Source organism: Megalops cyprinoides, chromosome 1 (assembly GCF_013368585.1).
Source record: "Megalops cyprinoides isolate fMegCyp1 chromosome 1, fMegCyp1.pri, whole genome shotgun sequence".
Taxonomy (NCBI): domain Eukaryota; kingdom Metazoa; phylum Chordata; class Actinopteri; order Elopiformes; family Megalopidae; genus Megalops; species Megalops cyprinoides.
In genome coordinates, this window is record NC_050583.1 from 41,727,561 (window position 1) to 41,741,829 (window position 14,269).

At 43.0% G+C, this 14,269-nt stretch overlaps 2 protein-coding genes across 2 annotated transcripts in view; one reads left to right on the plus strand and one right to left on the minus strand.

Annotated features, from left to right (window-relative positions):
- The window catches only part of LOC118774491 (histone deacetylase 5-like), a 71,205-nt gene extending 70,549 nt beyond the window's left edge, over nt 1-656 (minus strand). The window contains exon 1 of the mRNA XM_036523846.1: nt 515-656. The gene's annotated coding sequence lies outside the window, so the exon portion shown is untranslated. The remainder of the gene's footprint in view (nt 1-514) is intronic.
- Nucleotides 657-4,021: 3,365 nt separating this feature from the next.
- On the plus strand, nt 4,022-12,542 carry LOC118786524 (cytochrome b561). Its single transcript, XM_036541616.1, has 6 exons — nt 4,022-4,185; nt 6,545-6,765; nt 9,720-9,818; nt 10,409-10,512; nt 10,854-11,011; nt 11,115-12,542. Exons 2-6 carry the CDS (start codon nt 6,558-6,560, stop codon nt 11,305-11,307), a joined length of 762 nt encoding a protein of 253 aa, XP_036397509.1. The 5' UTR covers nt 4,022-4,185; nt 6,545-6,557; the 3' UTR covers nt 11,308-12,542.
- The last annotated feature ends 1,727 nt before the right edge of the window (nt 12,543-14,269 follow it).

A 14,269-nucleotide genomic window follows, 5' to 3' on the forward strand; every position in this document is an offset into this window, starting at 1 on the left:
AAAAAAATCACGCAGCCTAAATCCTTAAAGGCAAATCATTTCAAAAGGAAAGGGACGACGTCTCCCACTTGACAATATAGATAGTCTACCTAAATACTTAACTTAGCTGTGATAATTCAAAAAGATAGTTAACATAAACGCTACAGAAAAGCCGTGGTCTACTACAGTGGTTTGTTAAATTCACAATTCGTTGCTAGCTAAACTACTCTTCTCTCCGGACAAGCGAAATAGTAGAAGTATTTAAAAACCCAATCCCGTTGTATGCAATGCTTGAGCACAGAGTTTCCGTTAGCTTGCTAGCTAGCTACCTAAGTCAAGAATATGAACAGCAGGAGCTAGCTGGCGAGCTAGCTAGCTATCGTGGGTTTGTAGCAACAGCTAGACACCTTTAACTAGTTAGCTGGCTAGATGGTAACATTAGCCTGCTTGCTGCCTATCTAGCTAACGTTAGCTAACTAATTGAAAAGATCGGAATAAAACATAAAGCCATTGAACAACATATCGCATTAACTACCTGGACACCGAGTATCCTTTTCCCTGCCCGTGAGTGAACTCCGGCTCTTCAACAGATGATTTCTGTAGCTGATAGTTTAATAATATATATTTTATGAAATGTATAATTTTCCCGTCACAGCTCTCTTTCCTCCATATTTGCAGCTCCTCCACTAACAACAACATTGATGATGACGTCACTACCTTGTCACGTGATCCCGGCAGAGTGCTAAAAATAGACCCTCTGAGTAACCTACGGCGGAACACACAATACACACCTTTGCATGGTGGCAGACCTAGCATCGGCAGGACAGCCTCGTGCGTGACCGGCCTTTTATCCTACAGTTTTCAGCGAAGATCTGATGCAGCAAGTTCCGTTAGTGATGTCGCTAAAAATTTCTCACAACCAGAACCGCACTTCGTGACATTTTAGCAGAATTAGATGTTAGTTGTATGGAGATTCTACTACAGTGAAAACGGGCTTTTCGCATTCACCTGTTATGAAGCACAAACGTGAATTTACCAGCACCCATTTTTGTGATATTATAGCTCTTGTTGTCCTGCTACCGTTGTACTACAGATGCACAATTGTGCATTCTGGAGGAATCACTCGTTAAACACACATTCAAGGCTGGACTTGCACCTTCAGGTGCAATCTTTATTCAAGCACGTGAATCATTTCAAATTTAACTGTTGTAAAAATGTACGTTTTACTCATATTTTTTTCCAATACCAGACCAATAGAAGATGATTAGGTGGATAGATTGGGAATTTGCATATTTCCCTTGCTGTTTGCAAGGGAGATACACCGACATACATACACAGTTCAAATATACAAATTGGAGAAAGCTGTGAGCATTTAAGACTGAATAGTCTAACCACTAGCTATGGCTGATGACTTGGCGGCTTCGGTCTGACTAGCGCTTGCTGGTTGCCATGGTTTCTCAAGGCTGTGCGCCTGATTGGCGTGTTAAGTACGGCTGTGCAGGAGCAGCAGCAGACACTCAAGCATTACACGTGCTCCCCTTACTCGTATCCTGCAGCTTGAAAAGGTGTCAACAAATCGGTCAGTGTTCGATATCGACAAGAGAACAACCATTCTGCTAGGCTAGGATATAAAGACCCCTTGAAGTGATAGCAAGTACAATACGTCAAAGAACCCTTTTCATCCGAGTTTCTCTCAAAGATAACCCGAATGCAGGTAGGTGTAGCCTGTGACCCTGAAAACATTGACCCACGGATTACTTTTCTCCATTACATTATTTCCGCGTCGGGTTTCTTAAACGAGACTTGTCCCGAAAGGCAGAAAAACGGCATATCACATCACGTATCATCGCATAACCTACACGATACTATTGCTTTAAATAGTATTTAATTCGAATTTTATGCTAGTATTAACTCGGGGGAAGAAGATCATATGAGGAGTGAAAACACCTATACACACACACACACACACACACACAACCTACTGTGACCCCCAGCACACTATTACTATGGACCATGACTAGGATGGGGAAAAACAAAAATGATGCAGCATTAACCTAGGCGCTGTTAACAGTTTCAAATGACGCCGACTATTAATTTGCCTTTGTGTAGTCTACTGACTTTTTAGTGTAGACTGCGTGACCCACAACACTTGCGGACCCGCTGCGTAGACTCCTCTCATCCGTTGAGCCCGCGGGCCACACGCTGCGACGCAGAGATTAAAAGCCTGTTTCCATAGCAACCCATCTCTTTTTATAATGGTGCTGATTTTCGGGGCAGTGTTACCGTGCTCTGGAAACAGATAAGCTCCCAGCGCATGTCATCTCGCCCAGCGCTTACTGCGAACTTTTGCATTTTGCCAAAGGTGATAAAAGAGAGAGCTCTAACTGCTGCTCGATAAATGACGACCAATTAATGGATGGCTTAATGAAAGTAATTTTTTTTAAAATCGCCGAACTGATTCCGGCGCAAGCCTAAAAATATCGACAATTCTGACTATTGTCTTTCCGCCGGTGTTGTCTTGTCAGGCAAGGTTTGCGTTTAATGAATGGAGAAACGGCGCTAAATTTATAAATGTAATAATGCAGGCGATGATTCACAGAATCAGACGTGAGTCATACACGTTGACGGTCATGTGTAAATGTCATCTCTCTCCTCCTCTCTCGGATGCCCCTACTTCTTATTATGTGATGAAAGGGAGAAATTGGAAAATGAAGAAATACCCAGATGTCTGTTACAGGTCTAGTTGCTATGAGGTAACATCATCATACAACATATTTGACTTGTATTGTTACCTTCTAAGCCATATGGACTCTATTTACGATCGTATTGATATTTAAATGCAAAAAAGGGTAGCACAACTATCCGCATTTAAGGTAAATATGTGTGGAATGTTGTTCGTTTATGTTTGTTTGACGTCCGTGATATCGAGCGTTTTTTTCAGTCTGGCTACTTGTGTTGGTGAAAATAACACCTCATTCAGTTCTTTATATTGTACAAGTCTTTGCCTCCCCCTAGAGGATAAAATATAAAACATATCAAGTACAAGGAAGACGTTCACGTCCACCTCTTACGAGTATTAAGTGCTGCTTTCAAGTATTTACTCATAATTCCTGTGTAATGGTATGCAGAAGAATAGGCATATATCTTACTTCACATCTTACTTCAGACTTTTCACATTATGAAGGTCCAGAGTATGAAAGTATGTTTTTGGTGATAAAGAAAATGAATGTATTCTAGGACACACACTTATAAGCGCTCCTTTACTTACCACAATGTTCCAATACTGTAGCTTTTGTGGCCTGATTGGATCTTCATTCTGCCTCATAACAGCACTTTACTTTCAGTCATTAACAGAATATGAAAGAAAATCACCTATGATTCATGGTCTAAAGCACCTTATTATTGTACATCTGCAGAAACACAGCACTCCAAGGCTGATACTTTCTCTCTCTATGAACATTGTATTTACAAGTAGAGAAATAATCAGTGAACACATGGAAATGAACTAGGCTCCTGTCCTGTGGTTACAAAACTATGTCGATAATCATGCCTGTACATATGCAGTTATTCGCTCATTTATTCACTCATTTTATGTATTGCATTGCTTGCCTACTTTATTTTTATCTTCATTGCTTCTGATACTGTAATGTGAGCAATCTCTGGCACAATTATTTCCTTCGGAATCAATAAAGTCTTATATCTTTTCATATGTATTGACCCACTAAGTAACCTGAAAAACAGATATTGCCCTAATAAGCAACCTAAAAAAAAACAGATAACTTAATCTATGTAAGCTGTTAGGATTTCTCCACTTGCACATGTGCACATAAATACAGAGGGTGACTTAGTCAAATTCTTGCCAACAGGAAAGTGAACAAGTCAGCTGGAAACATCAGCCCTCTGGGTATCCAAGGCAACCAGCCAAGGGACTAATGGTGGGGCTTGGTTTCCTCCAACAGCCAATCAGCTCACTCACAATGCTGAGAAACTTCCTCCCATGGCCACTCCCCCACTTCAGTTGAGCCACAGTATTGTCCAAGAGGAGTGTCTTCTCGTCTCCTGTCAACGCTGCAGTGCCACTCTGTCACGACAAAAAAGCTTTCCCTTTGCTGCTGCCAGGACAGGAGCCAACGAGCACTCATCTCCCGAAGAAAGCCGTGGGGAGTGAGGGAGCTGTTCCAGCCGTCTTCCTGCCTCTGCTCTTCGGTAAAGTTTTATATTCTTTCTCTTAGGCTCACAGCAGGAATAGATCCAAAACAAATAAGGAGGGAAAAGAGCTAACTACCAGCCTCCGCCGGACTTGGCAGGCCGCTGTGGGCAACGTGAGCTCAGAGCAAACAGGTGCGACCAGCCTCTGCAGGTAGGTGATTTTTATCTGCCCCGACTCTGTGAGTCACCTAGTCGGAGTCACGGCAAGTCGAGGTTATAGGTTAGGTTACAGCTAGAGAGAATGACAGCGATGGCTGCTGTCCTGCGACTATGTAGCCAGCAGAGCTGCTTGTGCCAGGTGTGCAGTCTGCTGTGGTTCAGACTAACGTTTCACAGATATTAAATGGGGGTGAGATGGAATCCCTGCCATGTCAGTAGCAAGAGTGTGTATGTGTGTGTGTGTGTGTGTGTGTGTGTGTGTGTGTCAGTCAGTTTGGATAATGTGACAATGTGATCAAGTAATATTTCTCGGTTCAAAGAGTGTAAGGCTCTTATTAATTGTGAAAGGTTCAAAATTTAGCTGACTGAAAAGAAGCAATAGCCTCCACTAGTCTGCTGAATACACTGTTCTGTGAAAGGTATCTTCTAGGTTTGTATGAATATCAGTCACTCATTGTCATGGTATCTCCCTGTCCATTAAATGATGACTGCCTATCATCACTGGTTATGACTGAGATGTTCATGAATTTGTAAGTTTGAAATTTTGAAATATCCGTTTGATCTGTTGGATCTATTTTTTGCAGCATTGTTTTACATCACTCCAACAATCGCCTAGTCAGCCCTACTGCTACACTGTCAACCAGCTGCTTTGCATGGATGTAAAAGTTGTTTCAGAATATGTGTTTTTCCAACTAGACGAGGAGTCAAGGCTATGGAGAAGGGCTATGTCTCATGAGTTTCTTAAATTCATCTCATGATCAGCTCAGTAGTGAGAAGCAGGAAGTAACTCATTTCTTCCTTGCTTTCCTTCCCACTGTTTCCTTGCCAGTATTTCCAATGTATGTGTGACGGAGTGCCGTCACTACGGTTGAGTATGCGCTTTGACTGCCATACCAACGAGCCTGGCTCTTTGGTGTCGCGGTCAAAGTCGCATGTTTGGTACCCCGTAGACCCAGGTTCAAGGCCGGGCGGGGCGACTGCTCTCGCCCTTCGCTACAAATGGTGTCAGAAGTGGGATGGCTGGCTGCGAGGCCATCGGAGGTGTGCCTGGTGTGTGAGCTGTATGAGGGACCCCCAGGTTAGGTTGACCCCGGTGTGAAGGACCCCAGAGATGGGTGAAGCATGGTGTGAGGGACCCCAGAGATGGGTGAAGCACTGGTGAGGTGGGCACCCTGGGATGGGAGAAGTATGGCAAGAGAATACGTGAGGGATGCCGTGGTGCGTGAAGCGCATGGGCGTGCTTCCCGAAGGGGAGGGCAGTGTGACGGAGTGCCGTCACTACGGTTGAGTATGTGCTTTGACTGCCATACCAACGAGCCTGGCTCTTTGGTGTCGCGGTCAAAGTCGCATGTTTGGTACCCCGTAGACCCGGGTTCAAGGCCGGGCGGGGCGACTGCTCTCGCCCTTCGCTACAGTATGACATATGGTATTTTTATTTAAATCACAATAATCTGAAGGGAAACAGAGCTGTTACTCCATACCTGTAATGGCGAATGTAGTGTTTCCAGCTCCTATCCATGTCCGAAGCCTGACCTGAGAAATATATTGCACTTGGGTATGTTTGTTGCACAAAATAACCGGGTCTATTACAGTAACAAAGAGGGTGACTACTGAATCTAGGGCTTATCGTCCCATTGTTGCTGACGAAACTACAAACAATGTTCAGTTGCTGAGATTGAGGTCATTTGAGGTAGGGTAGATGAGCCTACCTTGAGGACATTGGCAGACAGTTCACAGTGATTGTATAGTTGTCTTTGCCATGGTTATCCCGGATCCTGCCTGAACAAACAAACCAAGGACACGTGATTATGAGACTGTAATAGAGTCATCAATGTTTTTAATCAAACGACATACTCAGTACTTTTTTAAATATTTGCACACTGGTGTGTACATACTTTATTGTGTCTCCTACTGCCACAATATTCTACTTCCTCTTTTTGGCCTCACACACACACACACACTCAGACACATACACACACTCCAGGGTGTGCTATCCAATTCCTACCCCTGACTCATTTGTACAAAAAGCTAAAACTGAATTAGGGTCAATAGAGCTTAGTTAGCCGTTGATCTATACCACTTTTTCTTCCTCATACAAATAATTTAATTCTGCAAGGTCTATGCAGATTGGAGCTATCTAGTACCAAGTAGAGTGATGTCATTGGTTCTAACCTCTTCCTCCATTTCTCTCCAGCAGTGTCCTGTAGCCCATGGAGGTCAGCCCTGTGGCACAGCAGGGGCCAGCGGGACTCCCCTGGTATGTGGCGGGCTCCCAGGCCCTGGGCCTGGCCTGCGTGGTCATCACTGGCGTGTGGATGGGGCACTACCGGGGCGGCTACGCTTGGGACGGCTCCTCCCATGAGTTCAACGTACATCCCCTCTGCATGGTGCTGGGACTGGTCTTCCTGTATGGCGACGGTCAGCAAAGAGCCATCGTCACCCCACCTCCCCCCACCTCACTCCAGGCCACCAGATTAGCCTGCATGTGCATTCTGCTCACACACACTCCTGAACCATCACAACATAACATTTAGCTTTAAAGAGGCAGCAGTAGTGCCGTTGTCGTGGTAGCATGTTCAGTGCCCTTCATTGCTGCGCCGTGCTGCCATTACCATTGGCTGTTTCAATCGCAGGCTTTAAGTGAGGGTCACCCCTTTCAGGGATGGAGATATACTTTAGTGCCCAACAAGATGAAATGAGGCTGGAGGTTTCTCTGAGCCGTGGCTGTCAGCAGGGCCTGATGCAGATGCTCTTGCTGCAGCAGATGTAGCTGTGTTCTGTGTGGCTTGTGACCTGCAGGGGAATCCAGTCAAATCCACTGTCTTTCACTGTCTATTTGTAGAGGATCACCAGTGCCAACCATCCAATGTTTCCAGCTTTTATCAAATCATTCTTACAGTAAACTGAGGAGTTTTTGTCCAGTCCCTTGGGGGACAGCTGACATTTTTTAAGGGGCAAGCCACACTGGTCTGTGATGACGTGGGCTGGCAGGAGTGGTGATTCATTCCCAGAATGACTCACACAGTCATTTAACCTGAATTTCATGGCCAGAGCTGATAGGACACGGGGCATGGAAAAACTGCCCAATCAACCATTAGGAGCCCAGCTCTCTCCTAATCCCTCTACCTAGAGAGAAGCTTAAACGTTGTTAGTGTGCTTTCCCCAAGCCAGGCCAGCTCTAAGGATATAGCTCACTCTTAATGGAGGCTATGCACTCACCTGCTGATTAATGGGCAGGACCGCAAATTCAGCTGCCGTTCCCTAAGCAGCACCTCCAGTGAGATCAGAGACCCTCAGAGTGATAACATCAGGGCCTAGGCCCCTGAGGGGAGGCCTGTTACAGCTGTTACAGCACACAACAGGAAGTGGTTGCTAGGGCTATCAAGAGCTTGGAGTTGATTTTATTTTGGCTGTATGCATGTGTGAGTGTAAGTGAGAGGTACAGCAGGAGGGGAGTCATAAACTATGGTAGGGGTTACTGCTTACTAATATATATATATATATATATATATATATATATATATATATATATATATATGAGAACAGCCCAATATCATATTTGTATGAACTTAAGTGTGAAATATAGAGCTACTCGACCATCCATAAAACAAATTTCTATCAGTTTATCAGTTCTATCAATTTGTTTATAAAATGAATATGGATAAGAACAGGAAAGCCTATTCTGTGGCTAATTATTCCAAATCAAGTCTGTGCCAGTAATGTCATTGTTGTCATGGCAAACAAATCTGATTACTTGACTTAGTGACATGAAAATCAGTAAATGAAAAGTCCAATGATGTGAGATTGAGCAGACTTTGCTCTCTGCCTGACACTAATCACATCAGCTCCTGCCCCCAGCTGTGAGATGCAGCCCTGGTAATCATATTAAGCATCAACCTTTAAAGGACACTGGGTCATTAGTGCATTTAGCTTGGTCAAACTGGCTGGACAAAACACATTAGTCATTTGCAGACATAAGGGGAGATGGTGACACCCCAAGTCTCCCACCATTTTACGCAAATATAACATTGCCTGAACTTCATGACAATGACAGAATATTCTATATCACTGCTAAGCTCAAAAGTGGTACTGGTAGTGGTTCAGTATTTTGACTGATCAGACAGACCAGTAGTCTTACTTTTATCACACTGGAAACAGTTAATCTGGATTTAACTGGATATAGTGAAACCTGCCAAACCGGTGCAGAGAAAATGGGCTGTGGGCTTCTATAGCCCAGGTTTGAGGCTAGATCTTCACTACTGAGGGCTATGTGCCTCTGTGATGCCTCTACTTGAGATAATCCAAAATAGGACACACAGACAGATCGATAACAGCAATGGGCAACTAAATGGTGATCAACAGAATGAAAGTACATATTCATGAAATGTCACTAGAACAAAGTTTATCACAGATACACAATGTAGGCAAGTATACCCTATTTGAGGATATGTAGAGATCAAATCTGTGATTCTTTTCATGAAACCAACTTTAAAGAAATGATATGAAGCCAAATATTCATACAACCTGAACGGTCTCCTTGGAAATCATTTTAGGTTTATGTTGACTGGGTTTACACTGAGAAGCAGCAATCTGTGCTCTTTCCATATCAAATGGATCAAAGCTTTTAAATCCCTATGGTGTGAATGACCTTTCAGTAATTTAAGACAGGTCAGTTTTGGAGGAAAATGGAGATCTTTAGGACTGGTGTAGACCTGGAAGGAGCAAAGAATTCATGAGTCAGAGGAAAAATCTGCCAATGAAAAAGAATGCTCAATTTCTGCCAGCCAAAATCCTTAGTTCATATACTCTTAAAGGCACTGTCCAATAGATTTCCAGATAGTCTTCCTGTGTACACACAGCACAGCACAGTGTAAATCTGTCATGTTTGGTTATGTTTTGTGGATCCCTTTAAGTTGTCATCAGCCTGGTCCTCTTAAGACAAGAAAGAACCTCTGTGCTTGTAGTTAGCAGTGTGTGCAAGGCAGATTTAGGGACAATCAGTAGTCAAGCCCTGATAATGACTGGGGGTTTTTATTCCACCTTGACTGAACCATTGAACCTTGATTGGAGTTCACATTTGCATAGTTTCTTGCTGACTTCAGGCTCAGAACCACCTTAGTCTTCAGGTAGTGATTGCAGAACTGATTGTGTATCATTGCAGGTGTGTCACTCCTATGCACAACAGGTTCACTTCAGTTCCACCCACTTCTACAAACCTGAGTGTAGAGTGACACACCATGGCAGTTCTTTCACTGTCAGCAGCAGACAGATAGGCAGGACCTGTAGGGGACTTGTCAGAGCAGCAGTACATACCCCTCCTCCCCTACTGCGATCTCAGCCCCTCTCCCTCTTTCTCCCTCCACCCCCTCCAGCCATCCTGGTCTATCGAGTGTTCCGGAATGAGAGCAAACGTAGCACCAAGATTCTCCATGCCACGCTCCACCTCTTTGCCCTCATTGTCAGCATTGTCGGTAAGATGCAGTAGCATGTGTGAGTGTGCTTTGTGTGTGTGTGTGTGTGTGGTGATCTCCAAAGGCTGATTCAGTTTTGGCAGTCTGACTCATCTTGGAGGCTTTCTCTCAAGATGTTTCAATTACATTATCCAAAAGCCCCTGGTTATTGTCAGTCTTTGAAAACAAGATGATATGGCCAGTATTACATTTTAATGTGCTTTGTGTTTTTTTCTGTTTCTCCTTCCCCTTTTCCTTCTTTATTGTCATATGCTGGCAACATGGGGGGGGGGGGCACTTAAAGTGTATCCTGCATATAATAATTTGATGCATTTCTCTGTTTCTCACAAATACATCAATACATAAGTACATAAATGTGTTAACACCATTTTAATACCTTTTAAAGTATTAGTGTATTAGATGTAATCTTAAAATTTTCAGTACCTTAAACGTGTATTCATTCAAATGTAGAATTTATAAACAATTTCTTCTGTACACATTAAACCCAGGCAAAGAAATATTGCATAATGCCTGGCTCTTCCACAGGTCACTGTAGCCTGTTTCCTTTTACAAGTATTTTGCAATAGTAGTTTCCCTCTGCGTGTCCCTAGGTTTTGTGGCGGTGTTCGACTTCCATGCGAGCTCCAAAATTCCCAACATGTACTCCCTGCACAGCTGGTGTGGAATGGTGACATTAGTCCTATTCTGTGTTCAGGTAGTGAACCACATCTTGACCCTCCTCCACAGACACTGCTCTCTTCTTCCTGCCGTTGCCTCACTTCTCACCCTTCCCATCTCTTTCACACACACACAGACTTAACCAGGAGTGCCCTCATTTTAAACGTAATCACAGTTAATTAAAATGTGTTGAACCTCAGATTCTTGACTATAAAAAGGATATGGTTCCAAACAGGGGTGAGAGTTGATCGCGACATATAAGCCAAATACAGGGAGGCAAACAGTGACAGACTGGGCTAGGGGGCAGTCCAGTGAGAGGGAGGTATCTCCGGACAGCGTGTGACATTGTGTCCCCTTTCTCCTCACCCCTCGCTGCAGTGGCTGATGGGCCTTGGCTTCTTCCTGTTCCCCGGGGCGTCTCCATGGCTGCGCAGTTGGTACCTCTCCCTGCACGTCTTCTTCGGGCTGGCACTGTTTGTCCTGGCAGTGGGCACGTCTCTACTGGGAATCACTGAGAAGCTCCTCTTTAGCATCAAGTGAGTGATACCCCCCCACGCCTTGAGGCCCACCTGGACAATGGAGTAGGGTAGTTTCTAACCCACCGCCACTGTGATTAAATGTCTCTCTCCCTATTTCCAGGTCCACATACTCCACGTTTGCACCCGAGGGTGTGCTGGCGAATACGCTGGGCCTGCTGCTGGTAGGTTTTGGGGTGCTGGTGGGATACATCGTAACACGGGAAGACTTCAGGCGCCCCCCACACCCAGAGGAAGAGGCCCTATCCATGCATTTCAAGACCCTGACGGAAGGCGAAAGCCCCATCTCCCCTTAGAACTCCTATCCTGCTATTCTCAGTCCTGCCAGAGCTCTGCACTACACACCAATACAGATCACTTGCATGCTCACAGTGCCACCTTGTGTTCAGACCTAGGCATGGACCAAGATGGGGAATAGGAAAGTGGCATAAAGGTGCTGTTTAGTTTTGCTTGATAAGGGTTTATTAATTGAAATAATTAAAATCTGTAATCAGGTAGTGCTGAAAAGGAAGTGCTGAAGGAGTTTGTGAAATCCAAGGAGACACATGCCTTTACTATTAATCAGTGCCATATCACATCAAACTGGCCATTCTGGTTGCAGAGACCAAAAAAACATTATTGCAATCTACACACAAGAGGTGAGCACTGGCAGCAGCGACTCTTGAAATTGGTCATACTCATAGAATTTTAAATCAAACAGAACACATTATTCTTTACAGCATCTAACTTCTCTAGAATGGTAAAATACATTTGAAGTGCTTTTGTTTTGGCTCTGCCATCTATACTTGTTCAACAACCAAATCTCCTCACTGCATTTAGCTCATAGTGTCCATACATTTGTTGACCAATAAAAATTATAGCTGTCAATTCTTCATATGTGGTAGGCTAGACTTCCAGCTACCATCTGATCTCACACTAACCCAGAAAAGGTACAGCCTTGTATGTTTTCATTCTTTAAGAAACTACACTATCTATATGAAGAGTGAACAAAATCTTAACACAACAAGAAACGTTACTGCATAGTCCTTGGACTGATTTTGTTAGCTGAGGTGAATTTGTGTATATGATGGCCAGCTCAGCCATTTATCATATTCACTAGATAATACTGGCTAGCCAGACAGAAGGGAAGACAGACAAGCTAGGTAACATTTCAGAGCCCCTCCAATGAGGTAAGGTAGCTCATTCCAGGGAAATACCTGTAATGCTCAACAACGTACTGTGTTTTCTGTTGACTTTCATAAGAGATAAGATCCTCAGATTAACATATACAGATCTCACTTTTCTTACAGCATGTTATATTAACTGACACTGATATCAAATGACAGCTGTGTTTAGGTTTATGCATAAAATATTAAGAATTGACAGCTATATTTGAAGCATTTGTTAAACTGCCATTGACTCCCTAGTAAATGCACTGAAAATTTGTTGAATATTGTCACACTTTACCAATGCCTAAGCTCTGAAAATCCTGCCTGACATGTCTGTTATGGATGTCCATTTCCTGCCATTTATTAGTATACTCTCTTTGCTGGAGAATGTGGATGTATGGGTTGTGTGTAATGTTCATGTGTCTCAAGTGAAGGGAATATGACCTATTGAGGCTTTTGATAGTGCCACTGACATTTTGTGCTTAGGAGAACTGAAAGTCAGTTGCACTCAGAAATGTTACCTTGAACCTCTTGTTCTTGGAAAAGCAAAAAGCAAAGATATCACGCTGCACAGCAGAGAGGTTATGTGCATGCTGATAGGAGAATCAGAAGTTGTAAGGGGGAGATGTGCAATTCTCTTGTTTGTATTGTCTACAACCTGTGGTCTGTGTTCGTGGCTTATTCATTGTAATACTCAAAACATACTTGGTTTTCAGTATAAGTGCACAATGCTCCTGATGTGAATGGGATTGTGTGTGCCTAAAAGAGGTCTTATTGTTTTCTCTGTTTAAATTGACTTCCACTGGAGAATGTATGTAGTCATTTTGCACTGGATCTCAAAGTGCTTGATTATCATATTGCCTTAAATTAAAGATTATGCTGGTATGTAGAATCTGAAAAAGGTAAATTTGCCAATGTGTGTGTGAATTCAATTCCAGTGAGCCTTTGATTGAAGCAGAAGGATAGACTCAAACTTCTGGCCAAACCTAAAAACAGAAAGATTGCAGTTACAGGACAGCTGAACCATTTTTTACAGATTTTTGGTGACCTAAGTATGAGACTGAAATACGAATGAGATCTAAGCATGTTGTTCATAGGGTAAAGTAATTATGAGGTGTAGCATCGGTCATTTTTATGGTAAGTCTGATGAAGCGTACGTACGGCTGTTCAGGTGGGTATTTAAAATGGAATCCCAGGGTAAGTGTTTAGTTGTATCACGATCACACAAGTCAATGCCCCTACAAGTTCTGTACATCCAACAAAACACCTTCCTGGGATTTATTTTCTCACAATCCCACCATGGGTTCTCTAAAAAATTTATATAAACTGTAACAGCCTCCTATGCTGAGCGCAGAGAATGGAGAGTTATTGGTGGAGAAATCGTAGAAAACAGCATGGAGACACTGCAGAATAACATCTCAATATCTGTCAGAAGTGATACAAAAACATCACTTAAACAGCAAGAATATTTTCACCGAAATGCTCCCTGTGCTGTATACAACACCAAAACTAAAGGAGAAAAGTAACCAGCCAACGCCACGGTTTTGTTTGTTTTCTTTGAAGTGGTAGCCATTTATAAATAGTACTTATTCTTTCATACATAGTCTGATTGTACAGATTACAATCTTTCATCATGAGATAAAAATGCATTCTTTTTATTGGACTTTAGTTGTTTTCATTAAACTTTTATCACAGCGATCTGACAGCTCACATGTACAGACAAGAGAACTCTGCTCAGCAAGCAAATACACCAAAATTAAAATCAAATCATAAAAAGGGAGCCCCTCAAAGTTCAACATTTGTCTGGTGTGGCCATAGAGAAAAGGATGAGGACTGTGTTGAAGACACCAACTCTCCTCCCCTCTTCCCTACTTCAGTACAATATTGATATCACAAACCAGAATCAGGAAATATATATGTATATATATATACCTATATGTGTGTGTGTGTGTGTGAGAGAGAGAGAGAGAGAGAGAGAAAGAGAACTTTAAGAATAAAGCATGCATCAGAGTATGTACAGCAAAAATCATTTACATTAGAATTCTAAAAAAACCCACCCCCAAAAAAGAAATCCTTTGCCTTAATGTCTATTGTTGAAAATGTTATAATT

Excerpts from the sequence above, each read along its gene's own strand:
- LOC118786524 (XM_036541616.1), top strand. The coding sequence starts at position 6,558 with ATGGAGGTCAGCCCTGTGGCACAGCAGGGGCCAGCGGGACTCCCCTGG. Across the intron at positions 6,766-9,719 it reads GGTCTTCCTGTATGGCGACG|CCATCCTGGTCTATCGAGTG; the intron begins GTCAGCAAAGAG and ends CACCCCCTCCAG. Across the intron at positions 11,012-11,114 it reads AAGCTCCTCTTTAGCATCAA|GTCCACATACTCCACGTTTG; the intron begins GTGAGTGATACC and ends CCCTATTTCCAG.